Source organism: Orbicella franksi, chromosome 5, assembly GCF_964199315.1.
Source record: "Orbicella franksi chromosome 5, jaOrbFran1.1, whole genome shotgun sequence".
NCBI classification, from domain to species: Eukaryota; Metazoa; Cnidaria; class Anthozoa; order Scleractinia; family Merulinidae; genus Orbicella; species Orbicella franksi.
This window is the reverse complement of record NC_138149.1, coordinates 28671197-28695944: the sequence shown is the minus strand read 5'-3', so window position 1 is coordinate 28695944 and position 24748 is coordinate 28671197. Positions and strand designations below refer to the sequence as shown.

The 24748-nt window shown below is 39.7% G+C and overlaps 2 protein-coding genes across 4 annotated transcripts; both read left to right on the top strand.

Moving 5' to 3' along the window:
* Positions 1-2: 2 nt before the first annotated feature.
* Positions 3-11986, top strand: LOC145487708 (uncharacterized). Of its 2 annotated transcripts, none has more exons than XM_081466531.1 (4): positions 3-1389; positions 6102-6297; positions 8522-8631; positions 9145-11986. In XM_081466531.1, the coding sequence occupies exons 1-4, from the start codon at positions 1372-1374 to the stop codon at positions 9421-9423; spliced, it is 603 nt and encodes a 200-aa protein (XP_081322657.1). In that variant the 5' UTR covers positions 3-1371; the 3' UTR covers positions 9424-11986. The 2 variants fall into 2 exon arrangements, with proteins under 2 accessions (XP_081322657.1, XP_081322656.1); XM_081466530.1 differs by lacking the exon at positions 3-1389 and adding an exon at positions 3404-3951.
* Positions 11987-13368: 1382 nt separating this feature from the next.
* On the top strand, positions 13369-24516 carry LOC145487991 (uncharacterized). Of its 2 annotated transcripts, none has more exons than XM_081466755.1 (5): positions 13369-14509; positions 17945-18001; positions 18153-18170; positions 19288-19338; positions 20797-24516. In XM_081466755.1, exons 1-5 carry the CDS (start codon positions 14380-14382, stop codon positions 21255-21257), a joined length of 717 nt encoding a protein of 238 aa, XP_081322881.1. In that variant the 5' UTR covers positions 13369-14379; the 3' UTR covers positions 21258-24516. The 2 variants fall into 2 exon arrangements, with proteins under 2 accessions (XP_081322881.1, XP_081322880.1); XM_081466754.1 differs by lacking the exons at positions 13369-14509; positions 18153-18170 and adding exons at positions 14513-14639; positions 16952-17010.
* The last annotated feature ends 232 nt before the right edge of the window (positions 24517-24748 follow it).

Sequence of the window (24748 nt, the reverse complement as noted above, 5' to 3'; positions counted from 1 at the left end):
TAAGCAACAGGTTTACAAGAAAAAATGTTTGGAGTCATATTTCACTCTTTTTAGATGGCTGCTGACGGTGGATCAGATTAACAATTAAATCGATCGAGCTTTTCAACATTCTATGTTCTAAAAATCGTTTCATTCTCACATGGACATCCTAATTGCATTGGCTGCCTTGAAGTGATAATTTCGGTTTAGTTTCATCTCCATCTTAAAATGCTTTTCCTGTCTCAGCAATCGATTAATTAACTGGTAATTTTTTAAGTTAAATATACAGACAAGTGCAACTGGGGGCATCAAAAGAACCGACCATAACGCACGCAGCAATTGCCCTTCTTTGTATTCAAACTCTCTTTGGTGCACCTTTTATAGGCCCCGTGCGTCTACACTACGCTGGAGGAATTTGAAAACGCAGCTTTATTTATCCGGTTAGGCCTACCGTCAACAGTAATCCGTCATCAAAGCGAAGTTTTCCGAAAACGCTCCTCAAACCGGATGGAATTGAAAACGCCGGCTTTTCGTTTTAGTGTTTATGGAAAACATTTTGAAAACAGAGCTTTTCGAAAACGACGTTCGAAATCGATAGTCATGTGATTTTCCTGTCCGAGTTTTCCTCAAACGCAAAATCCAAAATGAGCGGTGATTGTTGCGTTTTCAAATTTCTCCGCCACAGTATTGATCAAAAATATATTGGAAGCGTTTTCATGGTGAAAACACCGGTTTCAAATTTCTTCGGCGTAGTGTGGAATAATTGGGCCCAGAGAGGAGATTGTGCAGGGTGATGCGGAAATTTAATGGGTTAACCCAAAAGGATTTTAATTAAACATATACGTAATTAGTGTCTAATTTGTAGACATGGGATATCAATAAAATAAAAGCGTTGGCTGATGCCAGGCGTTGAGGAAATGCTCAGCTCAAACCAATTTGCATGGAAAGAAGATATATGGTCATATTACTCATTTTCCTTGACTTTGATTAGCTGAAATCAGTTTGATCCGAGATTGTAGTGATTCACAAACGTTGTCGATATCAGATGCCGAAATGTTAAATAATGTATTAATAACTGAATGCAGCAGTCTCCATAAGACGCTTGGAAGGGGGAAATCTGATGTCATACACTGTTTAATTTGCAACGAGCGTGTAACATGTCCAAATAGTGAGAAAAGTTTTCTTTGTTGATAAGAACCTGAAAACAAGATCAACAAAACGCTTCTAGGGGTTAAATCTGGCTTTTTTTGAAGATTTAACTCAGTGGTAGACGCGCTACTGAAGAGAGCAAAGTTTGACCAAAGCTTTCAGCATCGACGATTTTTCGGGACTTCCCTGCTTTGACGTATTCCGATCCTAAAATTGGAATTGAAGCTGCTCAAAACAAGAACAATGGCGGTGTATCACATGGTAAGGGTTGTTATATTTTCAAGTTAATTTCAGTAAATATAACTGCTGATAAAACGAGAACAAGGATCGACAAAAACTGAGATATGAGAGCTTGAGGATAATTTTCCTCAAACTTGCCTCAACCTGCGGTTAAAGGAATTTCACTCTTGAGTCTCGACGTACTCTCACCGTCAAACCGTAAATGAAAATTTTCGACCACGTTCATGCTGTGGTCAAAATTCAATAAATTGACGAGACTAAATGGGGCAAGTGAGAGCGGATAAGTGGCTTGAGATCAACAAGACCTTTGAGAGCAGCTGTTTGGAGCGCTGTCTACTATCCTGGAATCAATATGACTCTTGTTTTACTTATTAAATGCATTATGGCTTCTCTCTGCTTAAACTTCTTCAACTGAATATTATTTTTCGTGTGGTTGAAACTTTCTTCTGATATATAAATGAAAGTCAGATCTAAGCTCATATATTAAACCTTTTGACGACAAGAAATTACAAATTTCAAAAACCAAGCCCGCAGTTTTGAATTGCGCCGCACTCTTCTGCCGCTGCAGTTCGGCTTGCTGAGCTAAAAGAGAAAGAAAGGTATTTGGTAAAAAGCACCGCGGCTTTTAACATAAGTCGCGTGAGCCAGAAAAACCAGAAGGCGTCACCGTTTGTTTCGCCGACAGACATTAATAACTTTTTAACTGAGGTAAAAGTGGCAAAGCTATTTTCACAAAAATACCGCAAAATCGGGCATTGCCGACACAGTCAGCTGCCAAAAGGTTAGTAATAAAAGCAACAACAGATGAATATTACATTTAGAAATAAAAACAAGTTGTTGCTGTGTAGCACCTTGAATTGAATAAAATTGCTTTCGTTTATGAGTTTACAAAAAGTGCTTAACGGTACTTTTACAGGCGTTTCGGGAAAAAAACCCTTCATCAGTCGGAAATGAAGTGTTAAACGCTCCGTTTACGACTGCTGCAGACTGCTGAGCAATTTTAACAGATGAACATTGCTTGAGGCGTAGCACAAATAAAGACACGCCAGTTTTTATCCATATATTTATTTAGATATGTGACTCCTTAGCTCCATATATGTTAGCTGGTTCTAATGTTTCAAAAATTAATTATCAACTGTAGTGTTATTTCACGGTTATGACCTGATAAGGGCTTGTACTGATAGTGTGCAATGATCTGTAAAACAATTGAATTGGTGGAGTCCATTGTTTTTGCTCAGAATAATTTTTCGCGAGAACAGCCGGAAACAACCAACAAACCTACCTCGATGGTCAATGCATAAAAGTCAAAAATTAGGCGTGTTTGAATGAATTTTATAAAGATGCACAAATTTCTACTAGACAATCGAAATGATGAAAATAGAGCTTTTCTTCATTTCCGTGAGGTTTTGTTGCCACTTTGACTAAAAATGTATGGAACAAGATCTGCGGGTTTTATTATCTGAATGTATTGTGCTTCTTAGACAACAAATAAGTCTGTATGGGTTCTCCCGATGCATAACGTTGACAAGGTCATCTCAACATTTTAAGCCTTTGTTTTCGGTATTTATTACGACGTACAACAATTTGGAGGAGTATGTACTTCTACAGAAATCTAACCGGACACAGCGGGAGCTTAATTTTATCGAGATTCACCTAATAAAAGTATCGCATGGTTTTACTAGCAAGCTGCCATTCAACTCGGGCATAAACAAATATTACTAATTCACGCCGAACGAAATTTTCATAATTGCTCCTTTATTAGAATAAACTGACTCCCTACATTTCCTCTATCAATTTGATAACTCCGCTTTTTCCAGTTCCGTTACATCTCCTTTTTATAATTTCTTGCGAGGTCCTACTTGTTTTCATGTATATTCCACAAGGAAATTTCCAGTTTCCGGAAAAAAAACAGCTCATTGTGTGTCTCGTGACACATGCACCTAGACTTTGTTTTGAATTTACAGTAAGACGTCTGAACAAATCGATCTTCTGGATTTAGAGCCTTATACGGAAGAAGCCTACCTCCCACGAGATGGGATTGTGCGGAAAACAGTATTTGTTTGGTGATTAGTTTGTAGTGTCTACAAATAATCACAGTTACATTTTTAAACACTGAGCCAATGAGGGTATAATCAAATCACAGCTCAAGACAAACGTTGTTAAAGCAAGCAGTACATAGCTGATCTCTTCAACTGTCTTTAGCACTCTCCTCCGATCGCACGGCTGTTTGAATCAAGCTACAAAAAGTTACTGAATTAATTTCGGTTTTCCTTTCATCACTGTTTTCATTCCACGCGGAGAACTAAGATGAATAAAAGACATGTTAATTGTGTATGGCTTGTGACGTCAAACTTAACTTCAGCGACCTGTCAGATGAAAGGCATTTTCAAGTTTGACGAGTTGGCGAATCGTTTTGTTCAGAAATGAGTAAGAGGGTTTTCCCTCATGGCCGTTGCTGAGCCACCGTTTCTCACTTGATCAACAAAGTACATTTCACTCCAATGGCAAGTAACTTGGTTGATGCCTGCCATCGTTTTTCAGAATCGACGAAGTCTTTAAAATATGGATACCTTCGGGCTTGCGGTGAGTTGGTTCAGATTGATGAATAGATTGACCATGCATGTGACGAATGGAGGACAATTTTTGACAAAAGTTTTCCGTACCGCAATCAGGTGTAGGTACATTCGACTGCTCTGCCTGTGTGAACTACTCTGGAAGACTATTCCACCGCAGTTAGCACGGAGAGTTGCATTTGACAGCGGTTTAACCATTTGGTCTTTACTCACTGCGTGCGTGCAACTCACTGTTCATGAGCAACGTTTTTATTATTGAAACGCTCAAGATACTTCAAGATGCACACCTTTACTAGGTCTCCCATATCTAAAATTTGCGCGGATAGAGGTGATTTAGAATTCGTTGCTCCATTCTCAGCCCAGCTAAACGTTTAACTTCTGCAACGCTTCAATGAGTTCACGACCGAAATGAAGGCCTGTAAATGCAGACATAATTTCTTGTTCTGTGATTGAAATGCAGATTCTAACACTCCAGTTGAAATGCCTTGCATGCAAGATTATTTTGCAGTCATTTGGGCCACAGCTAGTAACAAGTGAACCGATGCACTTGCACTTCACTCGGTAAAAATTTGGAATTTTTTCCAAGTTTCCGTCACAGGTTATGCATTGAAAGATAAACGAATAAATATTAAGGTAGCAATTTTTTTGTGATATTACCTCGGTTAGAATTTTAGTCTAGCTCGGCCGTGGTAGCGGTGCTTACATTCGCATATTATTCAATCTGAAATTAAATGCATACTGTTCACGAACGGCGGAATCGCTAATCCGAATGACTTCCGGGACGGAGTTTCTTAGACCGTGATCGTTGACTAAGGAGTTCACAAGAAAACCGAGTTATTATCAACTAACTGACGTTTTCTAAGGGAATGAGTTCGACAGTGCAATCTTTCGTAGGAAATAATGGTTTAGTTTCGGACATCCACACTTCCTTAGCAACTTGAAAATTCCCTTCCATACCGTTAAATAATTCGGCTTTCTGATGATTCCGGGAAGCTGATACAAGTCCTTCCGATTTTTCTAGAATATCTCTACCACAAAATATCCGAAAATATCTAAGCATCGAAATATCCAGAAAGTTCACTCAAATTCAGCAACGTTTGTAACATATCGTAGGAGTTCCTTTTTTGGTTATTTTGGCAGATGTTGTTTTTCATTTACAAAACAAATCCGGATATTCCGGTTGAGCAGTAAATAAGAGTGGACTTTCAGGTTCAGTCAAGTGGAACATTTCCGGAAGGTAAGGTAATGCGTTGAGCTGTTGTTCGGATGTACTCATTTCACTTTTGGCTTTAACAGCCTCACAACTCAACCAAAAAGACGATCGAGAATCGTGAAAATGTCTTGAACATTTGCACAGTGTTGTAAGCTTCAGCAACGAACTACAATAAACTCAACGATAAACTTGAACTAGTCCAGTCACATAAAGACAAGTTTCTGCCGAATGGCACTTGGCCGAGCGTCTACTGGGGTGGCTCGCATAAATTATCAGGGTCAACTAGGGGAGCCCCCATAGATCCAAACATTACAACACACAGGTCAACACTGATTTATGTAGTTACCATGGAAACATCTGACCGCCTCAGGGATATAACAAGAGGGACCTCAAAACTGAACCTGAGCCCGCAGTTTTTATAAGACCTACAGGTAACAAATATGCTGAAGGCACGGGTGCTGCCATTGGGAACTGATAAAAGCGTGTCACTGAAATGTCCCTAGAATGATAACGACCCAGTTTTTTGGTCTTTCCATGAACATGGAGAAAAGATTATAACCAGGGTAGCGAAGAATGAAAACTTGACATGGGAAAGCTTAAAATGGGATCTTGGGATCTTGGCGAAGATCTAAAATTTGCAGCCTCCCCCTGCGTAACTGGAGCCGGGGATGTCATAGCCCGCAGTTGCTTTTGTTTTGGTGGAGAAGCCATGAACGCGAGTGGCGAAGCCGCGAGGGATTTGGTGACGAGTCGACTAAATTCCTTCGCGGGCGAATAAAATGGCACCTCCGCCACAGAAAATCACGTGTTCACAGATCCCGTCAGGTAGCAGCTAACAGCTAACAGCCTCCAGCGTCGGCTGATAACTCAATTTAACTTCGGTCTTGTTCTCGGTGTTACTGACGATTAATACTCTTCTCCTACTCTCCTTTTGTTGTCTTTGGCAGCTTCTTTTTTTCACCGTGGGCCTACATTGTTTCGCTTGGTGCGATTTAAATGCATCAAGCAAACAGAACACTGTTGACGTTACTTTGGAATCCTTTGCGCGCCAAAACAGAGGCAGACGATTTCTCCAGATGACCGAGGAAGGGAACAACAGATTCAGTCTGTCATTCACTGGACGGCAGGGTGAACTGGGTACAAGTAAGCATAGCGGTAGCTGACTTTTGTCGTGTAGCTATAGGAAGTCTTTGCTGTTTTTATTTTTCCTCATTAACATACGACTTTGCGCAGAGAAGCCATCACGCTAGACACGAATTGACAACAAACAATTAAAGAACTTGTGAAAGTTAGTAGTTGGTGTAATTTTTGGCTCTTGGGTGTAATATTTAGGGAGAAATTGGCTTTCAAAACCTGCAAAGTTTCTGGATGGCAAAATCGCTGAGCTCATATATTCTATGTAAAATTTTGAGTTTTAACCCATTGACTCCTGTGCCGGCCGTATCCGGCCGTGACGAGCCTTGGCCTTTCTTCCACTTTTGACGTCATCACCCTTGGCCAAAATTGGCATCATCTATGCTCAACTTCTGCAGAAGGAAAAGATCTTTCCAATGATACCCAGATCAGAGTGATCGGTCCAATGGAGCCTGAGATATGCACAAAAATGCTCAAAAAGTTGAGTGAAAAACTCAGAGCAAAATTTCCTGCTCCTACACGTGGCTACTCCATGGCAAAAATTCCCTGTCTCGATGATGCTTTCTCAGAATGTTTTAAACTGGAAGCAAGCCCAGTAGAAGGTCAATCACTGCAGCAAAAAGAAAAGAAAAGGGGAAAAAGGAAAGGTGAAAAAAAAAAAAAAAATCGAAAAGCCTGAAGACTTAGGTCACTTTTTCAAAATTTTGATTTCTGCGCATGCCTGTGCGGAAATGCCGTAAAACGTTATGCTAGTGGAAAGAAAGGCATGCTGTCATGTTGCAAATGCCTTTTTGAGTAGATTGGAGCTACTTGGCCCATATCCAGCCTGAAAATCTCCAAATGTCCAAAAATGCGTTTTTGGCAAAAAGCTCCAGGAGTCAATGGGTTAAACCCGCGTCACCCAAAATTATTCAATTCATGGGGCTCAAATTCCTTAGGACAATTAATCGCAGTAAGGATGCGCAATGCAAATGTGAGGAATTACCCTAAGTTAATAAGGCAAATATTGTAAAGAAACAAAGATTTTCCTATAGCAGGGATAACAACTTCGTTTCTGTTGTAATCTGATATCAATAATGCATTATAAGAAAAAACAATTAAGACTATTTTAATGTCGGACAAAAAAAAGTGTCCGAAAATAAAACCGTCCGGAATTCTTAGAGTCCGAAAATTTAAGAAATATTTACAGTACATTCTCAAACTCATTAATAATTCATTACGTTTAAACAAAGGAAGTCATGACCGTGACAGTGTTTGGAAATCTGATCTTAATCAGCATAGATTTTTACGATTTTATTTCTCCGTTTTCTCCTTAGTTTTAGTTTCGATTGAGAAGATATATGAAACACTCAAGACAGTGCTTGACCACATTTCCAAACACCTCGAAGTTCGTCAAAAATACTCTGCTGCGCGTCGTATTTTCAACTCTCTTCTCGGTGTTTGGAAATGTGGTCAAACACGGTCTTTCGTGTTTGATATATTACGTATAAAACTTTGAGGTAGCTCCAAATCTCTAACTTAGATACCTTTATGCTGGGCTTAATAGAGCGAGCCCTATTTGGAACACTGCATAACGTGACGTACGCAACGGCTTGATAGAATTTGTGTTATTTTCTCGTCGGTGTATTTGTAAAACCTTGAGGGTGCAGTAAAACCTTCATTTTCATTAATGTTGTTTCAGTTTAATTCGTGTTTTGCAGGCGTAAATTTACTTTAGCTATATTTTAGTAGCTTGCATTGCAGGCAGTCTAAACCGGGGATTTTGTGACACGTCCGGCTACATGTTTCAGCAAAGTGTCCAAAATTTTTGACCGAAATTTTTGTCCGAAATTTTTATCCGAAATTTGTCTGAAATGAGATAAGTGTCCGAGAATTAAACGTCCGGAATAAGACGTCGGCAATTTTAACTTTCGAAATTTTTTGTAAGTAATATAGCATTTCACCTCGCTCCTCCAAGTAGCTCTCATTCCTTAAGTATTCTTTGGCGCGAAATGACATGCTTTTTCTTCATGTTCTTAACCAGAGCATAAAATTAAAGATTCCGCATTGATAAACGGGCGAAAGATGAACTTCTAGCCACGCCCGAAAAATGGATTCCGTTACCCTTTAGAGTTGTCCTTTTCAAATTTCAAGGAGCCCCCATCATTTTCACAGGTTTGAGTCCCAACTGTGTTCCCCCTCAATGGGAAAATTTGCGTACGGTTTTAACGCCTCTGTATGTTTTTCCGTACAGAATTTATCTGGAGGAAGAAACGTACAGTCTCTAACGTGGAATTCACTTTACACTCGGCTGGAATTCCAAACTACATCCTGTGTGCGGATGATGGAAAGTTAGTGATTAAGGTAAACTTCTGGAATGCTTTCAAATATTTAACATTATTCTTAAAGTGGAAAAACAAACAAAAAGATGAATTTAGTTTAGTCTCTTGCTATAATGGTCAAGATTGTCATTTTCTTTTGTTTAAACCTGATGAACTATTAATGAGTTTGAAAAAAATTGTTTCATAGACTCTTCGCATAAATGACGTCTAAATTTGATTAACAAACTTATACATCCTAAACCTCACATTCATGCGAAAAATCCTTTGTCTGGAAACATCAGTACGACGCTAAGGTGTATAAAGTATTGTTATTCAAGTTTGGGGGTCATTTATGCAAAGGGTCTATGTTTCATTCACGCGTCTTTGAAGTATTTAAACATTTACCATCTTTCTTTATTTCCAAAGCTCTCAAAAGTCGCCGCCTTTATTTCGCACTTCACTTCCTAAAAATAGCTCATTAAAAATAATGGAGACCAGAGCGTGGGCATAACCTGATTTGTGTGAATGTTCTCAGAATCTTATCGTTTATTCACAGAATTCATCAAGGGCGGATGTGGTTGAGGATAACTGCAAGTTGGAGAAGAGAAAGGTCACACTACAATACAGCGACAACTCAAATGTTATTGAAGAATTTTATGAAATACTGGTGTTTCAGTCCAGGCCTCGCGCGGTAGTCAAAACCAGCAGATCCGGGAAAGTGATTTTAGACAAGTGGAAGAACTGGAAAGACTCACAAGCCTGGATCAGCATTACAGATTCCCCGGGAAGAGGAATACCATATCAAAAGGTCGGAGATGCTCGTCGGAAAATTTGAATTAAACCCCTAGAGGAGAACAATCTGGGCGTGCGCGGTTCGAGCTTTATTTAACTCCTTGCAGGCCCTAAAAGGTGCCACTTAAAACGGAACAGGTTCGATAGCCAGCCACTGTTCAGGCAGGGAAAGACCGCCGGAAATCGAGCCTCAAATTGGAAAAAAAGACCGTTTTAATTATTATTTTTTCTAGTGCTCCCTTAAGATACTTTGAGAGCTAAAAGTAGTGGCGTTTCGTGATAAATACCCTTAGTGAGACCAGAATCATTGATTTATCCTTCTAAGCGAGACGACGAGCTTCCCCGACCTTTTTATATGGGAGTTTCCACCCCCCCCCCCTACCCCTGGGACAGTTTCTCTATTAAGAATGACGCAACAGTGAATCGCGTGACGTGCGCAGTTATAAACATCATCGATGACGCAGCATTCTTTCAATTCCTTGTAACAATTTGTTTGAATGGTGACGGTAAGGAGTGGCCGAGTGGTTAAGGCGCTGGACTCGAAATCCGGAGGTTGCTAGTCCAAGTCCCGCTCTGACCACTAAGTTGAACTTGTTACTAAGTAGACCCTAGTTCAACTAATCGGTCATGCCTGTAAATAGCCAACTGGTGTGCCTCCCGCCAGCGATTTTTAAGCCTATTATGTTCAGTTGATATATTTGTTTCATTCAGTTTAAGTAGCATGCTTGTGAACTAGCGAGGTGTAGCTAATCGCATTGATCACTGTAAATGACAACATTTGAACACTTTTTTTTTTGGTAAGGTCATATGAGGGCAATTCTTGATCGTTTCGGAGGTTGGACTTTTATTGGTACTGTAACTGCGCTTTTTAGAGCGGTTTTCAATTGAGTGTCGTAAAACCAAAACCAAAGTTATCACTCTAGCCAATTACAAAGGACATAGACAGTACAGCGAACCAATCAAACTCGAGGTAATTACATGGAGCTGACACAAAGCGCGGGAAAACGTGTGCGCACGAGTCACCATTGGTTTTGGTTTCACTTTTGATTGGATGAAAAAATGGCGCCAGTTTTTCAGCCAATCGTGTTTCGTGGAAAGTACAAAACCAATTACTTTTCGACACTCAGGCCCCGCCCACACGTATCCGGATATTTTTGAATCCGCAACTTTTTCTTTCCGGATACGGCTTCCGTCCACACGCATCTAGCGAATTCGGCAGCGAATCCGGGTATTTTTGCTACTTGTGGACGGGAAAATTTTTGAATCCGGAAAGAAAAAGTTGCGGATTCAAAAGTATCTGGATACGTGTGGATGGGGCCTGAGAGGAAAACCGCTCTAAGAGGCAGTGCATGCATGCTCTCTTAATTCAGGTCGTAACATCACGCCACGTCATACATCAAGCGTTCGCGCGAAGGAAGAAATATAAGAAAGTTTAGTGCTTGGTACAGGTTCCGTTAACTTCATCCGCAGTTTACTCTCTTAAGTGGTCAGTGATCCACTCTTTTCTTTTCATAGATCATTTCATTTCCTGTGGGCAGGCAAGACTAGTAGTATGTATTCTTTTCAAGGCCTGCTCTACCTCAAAGAACGACATCAGCTGCAAAAGCTTAAGTTTACGTAATAGAATTTAATGCACCTTACCTCAAAAACGAGCACGGCGACCCCCATTTGTTTTGTCCAAAGTTGATCTTTACCTTAATTCATGGCGAGATTTTAACAAAAATCTGTATGTGGGCGCGAACGTTCTACACTGTAAGAGAGCAAGAAAGTAAGCAAACAAGTAATTTAAAGTAAGGTAACTAATTGTTTAATTTGTAAGTAGCGTATTGTGAGTAATCGTATTGTATTAATAGTAGTGAAATTAACTGTATTGGTGTAATTGTAAGTAGTGTGAGTGCTATATTAATGTAGCAGGAAGTATAAGTAGCTGTATTGTATTGTAAGTAGTGTAAGTGGCTGTATTGTATTGTAAGTAGTGTAAGTAGCTGTATTGTATTGTAAGTAGTGTAAGTAGCTTTCTTATATAGCTGGAGTTAAGCTGAATCTAACGCACGCCCTTGAGCGTTGTTTGATTTATGGTCACGTGGCAATGTCACCCGGATGGGCAAAAATTACCAAATTGCTCTCCAACTAAGCAGAGATTTCTTTCACTTCTTCTTGACTTATTACTTTACACTAAACTCCAGCTATATAACAACAACAACATCTTTGTTTTCGTTCATTTTACATTTTACAGTTAGACTGATCCGCTGGTAAACCAAACAAACATATAACAAAACACTAAAATTACTGGTCCATTGGGAAACAGTAAGTTTTGTTTTCCCGAGAGTATCGATGTTTCCCGGGACGAAGTCGAGGGCCGAACATCGAGATCAGCCGGGTAAACAAAACTAAATGTTTCCCAAGGGACCACTATTCGTCTCCGGGAAACATCGATCGATATTTACGGGAAAACAAAACTAAATGTTTCCATGGGACCAGTAATTAAGTGTATAGTAATGTATCGTAAGTAGTGTAAGGTAGTAACCGTATTAGTAAATGCTAAGAAGTGTGCGTGAAAATTAATTTTTCATCGATTCTTTTTTCGCCAATAAAACTTTTGTCAACGGAAAAAGCTAGGTTTCAATGGATGTAGAAACTGGGTTCCCGGAAAGCATGCATGGCGTTCGAGTTCTCAGAAATGGCATAATTTCCGACAAAGCAAAGCATAGAGACATTCTGACTTGCTGCTGGACTAAATCATCGGAAAAAACAAATGCGAAATATCACCTTTTTTTTGGCGCATTTACAGTATTTTTAAATTGAGCGTAAGCTTAAACTGCTTTTAAAAATATCGAATTAGGCCTGTGCGCCAGTTTAAAAATGCTTTAAAAATCGTGATTTAGGCCTAAGCAAAGGCAGCTTGCGGTTAGCCATAACATGTTGTTAAGGTCAGCGAGTATTTTGATTCTGTAAATTAGAGAAAATCCAGTGCAATAATCCACTTCTTTACCTCGGTTGTGTGGTCTCGTGTTTGCGAAAAGCCGTAGCCTTACATTTGAGTTTTGTTTCTTTCAACGCTGAGGGAACACGAACAGTCATCTAGCGATGAAATTCCTGAAGTTTGTTGTATCCATCCTTCTCGACCCCATGTTACAGAAAAAGCGAGCAGGTTCAATGTTCGCTGCATCAGTATGTATCGACTGAATTCCTTTCGTGAACAGCTGGTATAAAGTAAAGGCAGGCATCCCCACTGGCACAGGACGAGGGCAAAGAGTCTTTAAGACGTCGTAGACTTTAGAGATAGAGCATTCAACAACCGCCGAGATTACGAAGACGTCTTTGCAGGGTGAAAAGGGCTTTGACGTAAACGATACCGTGAGCCTACTCTTCAAGTGTAGCATCGAGTAAGTTTTCAAGTGAACGCTAGGAAGAAGAAATTCACCAGGGACCCAGTTGATTAAAAAAAAAACCAATGCATGTTTTCGTGCAGCGTGAAATATGCTTAAACAGATGATTAAGTGAATGTAAATTTGTAATGTAAATTTCTTGGAATGTTAACGAGTCAAGTAAAATAAAAATGATTTTCCTCGTAGTGTAGTGGTATAGATGAGAGACTGGTAAGCGAGAGGTATGCGAAAGGTAAGTGGTTCGAGACCGGCGGGGGCACAAGAAAAAAACAAGGGGAAAAAAATGCGTAAGGAGCGTGGGTAATATGGGGGAGAAAAAGAGAGAAGAATGGAACTACAGCGCGCAATAAAATCTTCTTTTATTCATACAGTAAGTAGTAATTATCAATGTATATATTCAATACCTTAGGGAGATGCTATTGTCTTCAAAGACAATAGAGCGCATGCATAGTTAATCATTCTGCGTGCGTAATAAATGTATGGGGTTATTTAACAAATTGACGTCAGTTTTTTATGCGTCTGTCCTCTTATTGATGATAAATTGCGTCAAAACATTGTCAAAGTGGCTGTGCGGCGAGTGGTTCCGCAGTAACCAAAATGACGCGAACATCGTCAATAGCTTTTCTCGCTTTTTGATTGGCTACTTTAAAAAGTCCCTAAAATCCCATTGGTTAAAGAGTTGACAGTTTGACAGCTGAAAATTGAACGTGAAAGCTTGCATGAATTAAAATTTCACCCGTCTATACTCTTATTGATGATAAAAATGAGCCAATCAGTGCGCGAGAAATTGGACAGTTATTGTGAAAATGGAAATTTTTCCACGGCACACCCCAGCAGCTTGGGTCCTGGTCCTGGATATAGGAGAAAAACGCAAGACCCATCTGTAGTAATGGCGACTGTTGACTGTGGGGAAAACACGAGGGCACTTTCAGTTAATCAAGCGGGCTTTCTTGACCACACGTGAAGGCTTTGGGGAATGGTTGTGCCTAAATCCACCCAAAACAGTTCCCACAACATCTTGGATGAGAAAGCGCGAGAGGGCTGGAGCGAGTTAAAAGCGGCCATGGGAGGGAGGGGATGACACTCTGAAAGAGGGGAAGAGAAGGGAAAATACGTTTGTTTTGTTTTTTCTCGCTCCCCCGCCTCTTTCCGGCCTCGTCCAAACACTCTAACTGCATTGATTATTTTGTGTTTCCTCGTGAAAAACGCCTGCATTGCAGACTAGTCTCTTATGAGGGTCTCCCAGGGGTTTTGGGGAACAAGGGAACATTGGCAAAATATCGAAGGGAACAAGGGAACGTTAGCCATTTTTTGGGAACAGGGGAACAAAATTCGAAAAATTACAAAGGGGAACAAATAACGAAAATGTGTGGAAATATGGGAACATAGGGTAATTTTTGAACGGAACAAGGGAACAAAGACCCCCCTGGGAGACCCTCTCTTATATTCTCACTGTCACGTCATGTTCCGCTCTGTTGAAAACGACTTCGTCCATTTCCGTACTGCAACCTCGTCCCCAGGGTGCTTTCCTCGACGATTTTCAAAATGGCGGCTCGTCGGGAGACCATTTTAAAAAGTGGAGAAGTCCTTGGGGACGAGGTTGCTCTTTGATGGGTGATATGCTTCTGTTTATACGGATCGCGCTCTTTTTTGGAAGTGACACTCTACATCTGTGGCCACATAGTGGTGGCCATCTGTGGCGTCGAACGGTGGATGGCAGTGATGGAGCCCGTGGAAGTCGTGAGTAAATGGCTTGGTATTGAAAAACTTTACCTCACGAAAATAGAAGGTTGCTGTCCTACGTCAATTCCAGTGAGCGAAGTTGTGTTCAGATATAGGTGGTTCACAGACCGGGTATGTTTTGGATTCGGTGGGTTAACGCTGGCAGCTCAAAACTTATACTAAACTGCAAACAAGCTTACTGAGTTTATCAGGGTCGCAAACATAGCTAAACATCTTGTTACGCTGTGTTACGGATGCTGTGTTGAAGGAAATTACTATACGCTATGTGTCATGAACATGTTGAGTTATTTTTCGTCGTTTCCCCATTAAATATAAACTTAATTAGCACATAGATCGACGTCTATCAAGAAGAATAATAAGCTTAATAGTATACATGAAAAAATTACTCAATTCTGATTGGCTGAGAGCAGTGCAGTTCAAGTGTAATACCAGTGCAAAAAGTGTAACACCAGTGCAAATTACACATTTCATTTTCATTTCTTATTCATTGACTGTGGGACTGCAGACTGCAGTAGCACTTCAGTTCAACACTTAGTTCATTTCTTATTCATTGACTGTGGGACTGCAGACTGCAGTAGTACTTCAGTTCAACACTTAGTTCATTTCTTATTCATCGACTGCGAGACTGCAGACTGTAGTAGTACTTCAGTTCAACACTTAGTTCATTTCTTATTCATCGACTGCGAGACTGCAGACTGCAGTAGTACTTCAGTTCAACACTTAGTTCATTTCTTATTCATCGACTGCGAGACTGCAGACTGCAGTAGTACTTCAGTTCAACACTTAGTTCATTTCTTATTCATCGACTGTGGGACTGCAGACTGCAGTAGCACTTCAGTTCGACACTTGACTTGATTGACATGGTGACCTGAAAATGTCATGCAAAGGGTCCACTTAAGGTAATTTCCCTGAAATAAAACTGTCAATAGATTTTTGTTCAAACTTTGTCCACTGAATATTTATCATATGAGAACTTTAATTATAAAATAAAAAAGAGGGGGTGCCCATGCTCGTTAAGGAGCAGTGATGCATTGAAAATGTCCCATTTTAGCATTATTTAATGCTTATTACAAGAATGCATTCCAAGTTATTGTTAACTCTTTGTGAGCCCAGACTCATAAAAACAGGCCTCAAACTACAGTCAATACTAGTCTTGTGTTGGACACAGACAGCTGAACCCTTGTTAAAATATTGGAACCAAATTGCTTGCCACTGCTATCAAACTGCAAAATAGAAAAGACTACAGTGCAGCTGCTATTTTCCCTATTTATTCAATTTTCAACAACACAAATCAGATCAGTGTTTTCTCACGCAAAGCTAATGATTAGTTGATTAAAATGACTGGAAAAAAAATTTGGGGTGCCCGAGCTCGTTAGTGAGCTATAGTCATTTTTCAACTGACAGAACTCAATATCAAGGCAAATCCACCATGTTTTCAATGTGCACGTGCACAAGCGTGCGCGAATGACGCCATAAATTATGCGCAGTAAGGATGCGCAATGCAAGTGTGAGGAATCACCTTAAGCACCACTCGAAAAACCAAAAATTCATGAGTGCCTACTTACTTACAAGTACAGATAAGATCAGTCTTTTCTCACGCAAAGCTAATGATTAGTTGATTAAAATGACTGGAAAAAAAATTTGGGGTGCCCGAGCTCGTTAGTGAGCTATAGTCATTTTTCAACTGACAGAACTCAATATCAAGGCAAATCCACCATGTTTTCAATGTGCACGTGCACAAGCGTGCGCGAATGACGCCATAAATTATGCGCAGTAAGGATGCGCAATGCAAGTGTGAGGAATCACCTTAAGCACCACTCGAAAAACCAAAAATTCATGAGTGCCTACTTACTTACAAGTACAGATAAGATCAGTCTTTTCTCACGCAAAGCTAATGATTAGTTGATTAAAATGACTGGAAAAAAAATTTGGGGTGCCCGAGCTCGTTAGTGAGCTATAGTCATTTTTCAACTGACAGAACTCAATATCAAGGCAAATCCACCATGTTTTCAATGTGCACGTGCACAAGCGTGCGCGAATGACGCCATAAATTATGCGCAGTAAGGATGCGCAATGCAAGTGTGAGGAATCACCTTAAGCACCACTCAAAAAACCAAAAATTCATGAGTGCCTACTTACTTACAAGTACAGATAAGATGTGCAAAGATTATCCCTTCAAGCACTTTCTTAGACTTGTAAAATAAGGTGAAAAAAGGAAACTATAAAATTTGATTAAAGAAAAAAAAATTACATGAACCTGACACATTTGAATTCTTATCTGATAAATTAACCTGCTAGATTACTTGACTCCAAGGGAAGCAGTTTCTTATGCAAAATTACTCATAATCGTGCATGTACATCTAGCACATTCAAGTGGTTGCCGCAGCACAGATCTCTCGTTAGCTGAATTGCATATCCATTAACAAAATTGTCTTCCAGTTTGCAGAAAGTCCTATACCAAGTGGTCTCTAATTTGATTTCCTGTTTTTCAACAACAGGTATGTACAGCCCCGAAGGGTATGGTTTTTCAGCTGTTTTGGTCATAAACAGGGTAACAATTTTACCCATTTTGGTCTTAAATAGGGTATGGTCTTCATACTCTAGTCTTGAATTGGGTATGTTGTTTAGGAGAAGCTACTTTTTCATCATTATTAATGAGACCATAAACAAAACCCCTTCAAAAATTATGTTTAGGGGAACTGTGTCAGCCACAACAGTCATAAATAGGGTATCCAATTTTTGGCCTGGCCATAAGTAGGGTAGGGAAAATCGCAGATTTTGGTCATTAATAGGGTAAGGGTTTTGGGAAGCATGCCGCACAACCCCACCAAATTTTTCTGGGAGTACACCACCTCCCTTCTCCCCCTGGGGGGGAAATATATCAGTAACTAAGTATGCATTTGTTTGAATCATTTTTAAGATTTTAAAAAATGTTATGGAGAAATGAATATTTTAAATCTCTCCAAAAAAGTATATTTTCATAATGAAATGACACCCGTGTTTACTAAGATGCAACAATGGACAAAGATAAAGAAACCATGGATGATTTTCTGATAACATAATTATGTAATATTGAAAATTTTAGACTTTTTCATTATTTGCTGTGTGGTTATGGGCACACATGACTCAGTGATTTCACTTTTGCTTTTTGGACTGAGCAAAAGATTCGACTGTACCTAAAGGAGAAAAATTATTAAAATCAAATAGCCACAGGTGTCCTTAGCAATGAATCCAAAAATGTCTGTCCATGGGCCCTTAAATTATTGTACAAAAAGACCCGGCCCACCCAATCTAAGTTATAGCAGCTTGGTGGTTCATTCCCATTTGACCCATATTGCCTGTTCTTTACAGTAATATGTACATAGTAGGTGTTTGTTTTAAACCCAGGTTTGTGATACCTCTCTGCTAATGAGAACATTTATTGACATGTAGGTCACCCTTGTGCTTGGCATGGAGAGATGGACATGATGGTAGTTCCAAATAATGCAAGTGAGTTTCGCTAAATTGAAAAGTGCAAGAGATTGATATTTTGGACATACATGTTTCTTCATTTTGTACAGTTTGAAGATAATCATAACAGAAGAAATATGCCCTTGAGCTTCCAAATCTTATAAATAATACTTTTTAATTTTTTTTTCAGCATCATCAGGAGTAACTGGTAAGTGAATTTCCTTCACCAGGTTTATAAGTCATATGTAGTGTTACTATAAGGTACAATTTTACAGATGCTTACACAGATGCTTACACAGACTACCCAGCAATTAACTTTGTGCTGCACAAAATTAATTATGAAAGTGAAGAATGATCATCACAGTAAATTTTCCAATTTAAGCAGTTGGAAGGAAGAAGCCTGAAAAAAATCGGGGCTCCAGTGGGATTCGAACCCATGACCTCTGCGATACCAGTGCGATGCTCTACCAACTGAGCTATGAAGCCACACATTTTCAGGCTTCTTCTTTCTAATTGCTTAAATTGGAAAATTTACTGCGATGATCATTCTTCACTTTCATCTACAACCACAGTTCAAATATGAATTATTTCATATATACTTCACATCATTTCACTCCTCACGGGAAGACATGAACTCAATTAATTGACCTCGCTCCCAATGTGTGGCTTCATAGCTCAGTTGGTAGAGCGTCACACCGGTATCGCGGAGGTCACGGGTTTGAATCCCATTAAAGCCCTAATTTTTTTTTTTTCATTTTTTTTTCAGGCTTCTTCTTTCCAGCTGCTTAAATTGGAAAATTTACTGCGATGATCATTCTTCACTTTTATCTACGACTGCAGTTTAAATGTGAATTATTTCATATACACTTCACATCAAAATTAATTATGCCAGTTAATTATGATCAGTGTTCAGGGGAGTGGACTGTGAATCACTGAATGAATGGGTAAAGTTATTTGATCGTAACTGCATAAAATGTGTCACTAGGTGTCTTCATGTGAGCTTTCCACTATAAAGCCAAAATCAAAGCCATCTTAGTGTGGTTGTCTCAGTGGCCTAGTTTTAAGCTCTGGTGATTAGAAGATCTGAGCTTGACTCCTGGCGGGGGCACATTTTCACTCATGATCTTTGTTGTGAGAAGTTAATCAACTCTTCATTTTTTTGACTGTAAGATTATAACTGTAACACAAGGGCAGGGGATTGCTTGCACGTTCTAGATTTGATTAAATTGTCATTGTGTTGCGTCTTGCATCATGCAGCTTAACGTATTTCATGTAATGGTTTAGGCCACTTAGCTCTAAGAGCCTTTGATTTTTTTTTTTTTCAGCTGTTCTTGCTCAACCTGTTTTTGACCAGGACAAAGACATGCTTGATGCTGGTAAGGATAAAAACAGTTATCATTAGGCATAATTGTAACTTACGCTTTTTATATAACTTCTAGTATTAGATAAATTGTAATTTAGAGTTTACAGGCGAAGAGACACCCAGTGGATGCGCTGTAATAAACTGTTTATTTTTTTCATCTTCATCATCATCATCATCATCATCATCATCATCATCATCATCATCATCATTATTATTATCATTATTCATTTATTACATACAAATGAACTAGTACCTTGTATGTTCCAAAATAGGCAGTGCATGCATTGGTGGATATTATCAACATTAGGAAAAGTGTTTGCTTTCATGAAAAAATGACAAAATATGGGAATCTCAACATCCCTTGTATTTCCTGTTTCAAGGTTTTGAAAGCACTTTAAGTTAAGGTTACGTTCACATTCCAATTTCTCCACTCTCCTCAATGAATGAGTGACACATATACATGCATTCTAATGGCTCCGAAGTTAAGGAGATGAAGTTGATACTTCATGTCCAGTTCAGAAACTGCAACATTGATCCATATTGTATGTGAATCGATGACATGTTCCTGTGTACATCCAAATAAATACGGCCATACCACTGCCATTTGTAGAACAAGTCGACATTTTTGCACAAATCTATCCTCCAAAGATAAATAAATGATCAGGGACTGGTCAAAAGTCCTGGAGGGGGTTGGGTTTTGAGCATTAATTTTGTGAAAGTCACTGGCTGCTGGAAAATTTGTGGCCTTTATATACTCTTTTCTCTTGGCTCAACATATATCCTAAACATCCTTGCAACACTCACGTCTGTGATACCTAATGATAGTGGGCAATGTATAAAATGAAACTCAGTTCAGTGGCCTCGTGGTTCATAGCCACTTTGTTTAATCGAGGAGGGGGGGGGAGGGGGAGGATACTCCCATATTTAAGGTATATAGGTATGTGCCGCTGTGAAGGGTAGGGTTCAATTAGTAAGAGCTTGAACATTGCGCGTGGGTTTCACATCAAGAAGTAATCAAAAATAAGTATCAACTTCGAGTTGTATTGAAACAACTTGAAGCGAAAAGACTTTGTAGCTCAAGGGTTAACCTCCTGGAGACTAGCAAGTGTGGGATAGGGTGGGAATTTTTCGCAACTAGTCTAGAATAGGGTCGTAGCTGACCACAGTCTGGTATAGGCTAAGGGTATCAGATTTACAGCGGCACACCCCTACCGAAAAACATCCAGAGTACCCCCTAGATTAATCTTTAGGTTGATGTAGCAAAATACATGGCTTGCATTGTAGTATCTTGAAATTTTTTCAAATTATCGTGCTGACTTTCTTTACGACTATATAGCCGTGAATTCTAGAAGCTAGAAATATATCTAAACTTGCTCCTTAACATCAGCCATCACCAGCCACTCAAGGAAAAAGAAAGCAAAACACTTAAGCCGACCAGTTTCAGACATTTTTGTTTGTATTCATTTTGTAGGTTGTTCATTGATTGAAGGGAAGCAGGATTCAAGTGACATGGGATTAGGATTTTCCCAAGCCATTGCTACTGCTATAACATTTTTCTTTGCTTATAAGCACCATTACAGTTATCAAAGGACTCTGTTCCCCATAATCCAAGTCTTTAGAAGTGGATTTGAAATTTTCCTTTACGACTCTGAGACTGATGTTGTTCTCATGAACACGTTCCAATGGCTTCCTACAACAGTTGTTTACTTGTGGGCTGTACTACACTACCGTTTGCTGCTGACCAAAACCACTATATTAGAAGAAAACTTTAAATGTAGTTATAGGAGATTGTCAGATGAATTTGGTGGTTTGACTCGGTTTGAAGGACCCACAAAGTTTGCTCTCCCAATAGCCAATATTTCACATGAGCAAAAACGTATTACTGATGTGCTTTTTAGATCTGCGGGCGAGAAACGAAAACATGTACCATAGATGTAGTGGGCACCGGCCAATAGATGGATTCGGAATTGAACACCTCAGTGAGTGAAAAAAAGGTTGGAACTTGTTTTGGTTGCAAACTACACCCCATGCCACTGAAATCCAAAAGAAATTGTAGGCTGGGATCTTTTAAAATACATGTAACATTGGGAGCATATGCATTTCTTGAGGTTTGTTGAATGAAGTAAGTAACGTGTTGAGGAATGCTAATTACTGCACTGTATGCCAAATACAGGAGGTATCCATAAATAACTCTAATCAGGCGACGTCAGTAAATAAATGGGTTGTTCAAAGCCCGATTAAGCTCACCCAGGATTAGCGAGAATTTTGATTTCAGTTTTGTAACTTTTTGGTGAGGTGTTCTGTTTATATCGTTTGTCCTACAGTTTTGATCTGTAGTAATCTCAAACTAAACCAAACGTTAGAGGTGAAAAACATTTTTAAACAAGAAAAAATAACACTTCAGTGAACATTTAATCCTGGGTTACCGTTAACCGGCTTTCGAACAACCCGGGCCTGGTTCCCAGCCAGTACTATAACCAAATGAGATACACTTGGATAAGCCCGTCAATTTGTCACGGTAAAATTTGTTTCTTACGGCTGTCGTGCGCTCATTTTACAAACTTTTGAAGGCATGTATCGATATCAATAGAAATATTTAAAAATATTAACTTTACAGTTATTATATATTTCCAAAGTCCCACAAGTAAAGTAAGTGAAGTAAGTAAAAGCTTTATTAATGTGGCAGTGTATTTAGTTTTCACAACTAACTGGTGGCACAACAACAACACCAAAAAAAATTAAAATTATTTACAAATAAGGAATAGTAACAAAAATGTATCTACAATTGAAATATGTAGCATGTATAAATTGTACAATCAAACAATGGGTACATAGGAGGTAGTCTCTGAGAATTGTCACCGGATGTTTGATTTCAGCCACATTATTTGTTCTTGTTGGCCCTCGGATTCCCGATCGAATTGGAATTTAGAAGTGTTTTTTCTTTTTTTCTTGTGGAGGGAGTAAAACCGGAGAACCCGCTGAAAAAACTCTCGAAGCAAGGACGAGAATCAACCACAAACTCAGCCCACATATGACGCTGGGCCTGGGAATCGAACCCGGGTCACATTGGTAGCTATTGGTGAGAAGCGAGTGCTCTGACAAAAGCGCCATCTTACTATACCCTGGTCCCAGAGGTTTTTCTTGATTTTTCTCCGCATGAGAGAGCTGCGAGAGAGCCGCGAAGCGGTGAAAACACGAGTCGCGAAGCGGCGAGAAAGAAAAACCTCTGGTTACTTTGGACTTGAGTCTCACTTTCATGCAGACGCCAGGGTCAGGATCTGACCTTCGCGCTTGGATTGGTTGATATTTTTACAAGCACGCAAATCAATATGATTGGTTCGTTTGATTGGTAATACCGAGGGGACGGTGGGGATATCTGTCATTGCACTTCTTGAGGTAAATTTTGCCTCTCTACCAGGGAAGGAATTTGTTTGCAAAATACTTCAGTTCTCAGTTTATACACGTTCAAGATTCGCCTGTGTTCGACATGGATTATGTTTCTGACAGTGTCTTCGAAGAAATTTTGACTTCGGTACTCGAGGAGCGTTTTCCAGAGATTGAAAGTCTCACCGAACATCAAAAGAAATCCTTGCTCGCAGTCATAAATCGCAAGGATGTGTTGTTTGCCATACTGCCAACCGGACATGGAAAATCAATTATATTTCAGTTGCTCCCTGATGTCTGCAAATACCTGTACCTGTCAGGTTATTCATACCCTCGTCTTGCCACAATATTGATTGTGTGTCCTCTAAGTCTCTCGTGTACTCTCATATCCGCGAACTGCAAAACCGTGGCATTTCAGTGGCCAGTTTGAGCAGCGAAAACAAGAAGCTTAGGCCTTTCCATTTGGAAGTCCCGAGTCCTTCTTACAAAACGAGTAAGTGGAGAAACATGCTCCGTAGTAATGTTTAACAAGACAGAACCTTCGCGATCGTTGCGGATGAAAACATCAATTCCTGCAAACACGCGCGTTGACCCCGGCCAAGTAGGTCAAGTGATACTACTCTCCACCACCCGAGTGGAAATCATTAGCGGCTGATAAGCACGTGATTGCTAAGTTGCCATTGGTCCCTTTTGTAATTATCAATTTGACGCGTTTGACAGCTGGCATCTGCATGAAAGTGAGATTCAAGTCCAAGGTAACCAGAGGTTTTTCTTTCTCGCCGCTTCGCGACTCGTGTTCGCCGTTTCGCGAAAAGAAGAAAAATCAAGAAAAACCTCTGGGACCAGGGAAGCGCCATCTCTACTCCCAGTTGCAATATCAAAGTCTCCACAAGTCACCGGATGTAAACAACACTCGTGCTTGTGAGAGATACTTATCATCCAGGCGTTCAAATAAATTGGTATTCCTCAACTCATTAATTGAATGACCTTATTCAGCGCTAAATTTATTAAGATGTGTGGTAATTCCAGCCTAGAATTATTTCGGATTTCAGGGACGGAGAGTGCAGTTTGCAACCAAAATGAGTTCCGTGCATATGTTCACTCATTTATCTCTGGAATATATTTACTCGATCACAGACATGTACCCATAACATCAGTAATGGAATTCTGGTTCCCAGCCAGTACTATAATCAAGTGAGATACACTTTCGTGACCCCACTAATCGACGGGGTAAATTTTTTACTCATGTGTTAGTTATCAGAAATAAATCACGTCTTCTAAACACTCATTTTACAAACGTGCACACATATTCCGGTATATGTACAGGCCCGCAAATGATCCCCGAACCGCAAATGATCCCAAATTGTGCCGCAAATGATCCCGGGACCGGAACTGATTCCAACGCAAAAAGTTCGGAATGGCGTGGGCTCCATGAAGAGTCTGTGGACAGATACAAATTTCTTAATTATCCTAGGTGAAGAAAGAAAAGTACCTCAGGCATAAACGCAACAATAAAAAACGTTTAACATACTGCGCAAAATACTAAATTGACATGTGTCTACTGCATAAATTTTTCGTATAGGAAACGCACTGTAAAAAGAAACCTGAATCTTCGAAGATGCCTCTGCCATCTAATTAACCGCTTAGAACTGTTCCCTGTACACTTATACTTGCTTCCTAGATAGCCATGGGCTCCCACGAAAGTGCCTAAGATTGCTTTGTGCTAGTTACCGTGGTAAAAATGTAGTCAATCCACTTAGGAATTCTCAGTTGTCTCCAAATTTGAGGATACAGTGAACACCCTGTGTTATCATACATCTCAGGCCCGGACCCAAAGTCATTCAGGGAAGGAATTTTAATTTAAACTCACGGATTGAGAACAAAGGACCTTGAAGGTGTTAGAAATGTAAAGGTCAGCAAGATTTTAATAAGTTTCCGAAAACTCCTCATTGTGCCTAAATGTGTGACCTCGATACAACCTAAAGTAAATTTTTACCTTTAAGGATATTGCTTCTCAGGAGGCACGCCAGCTAAAATCA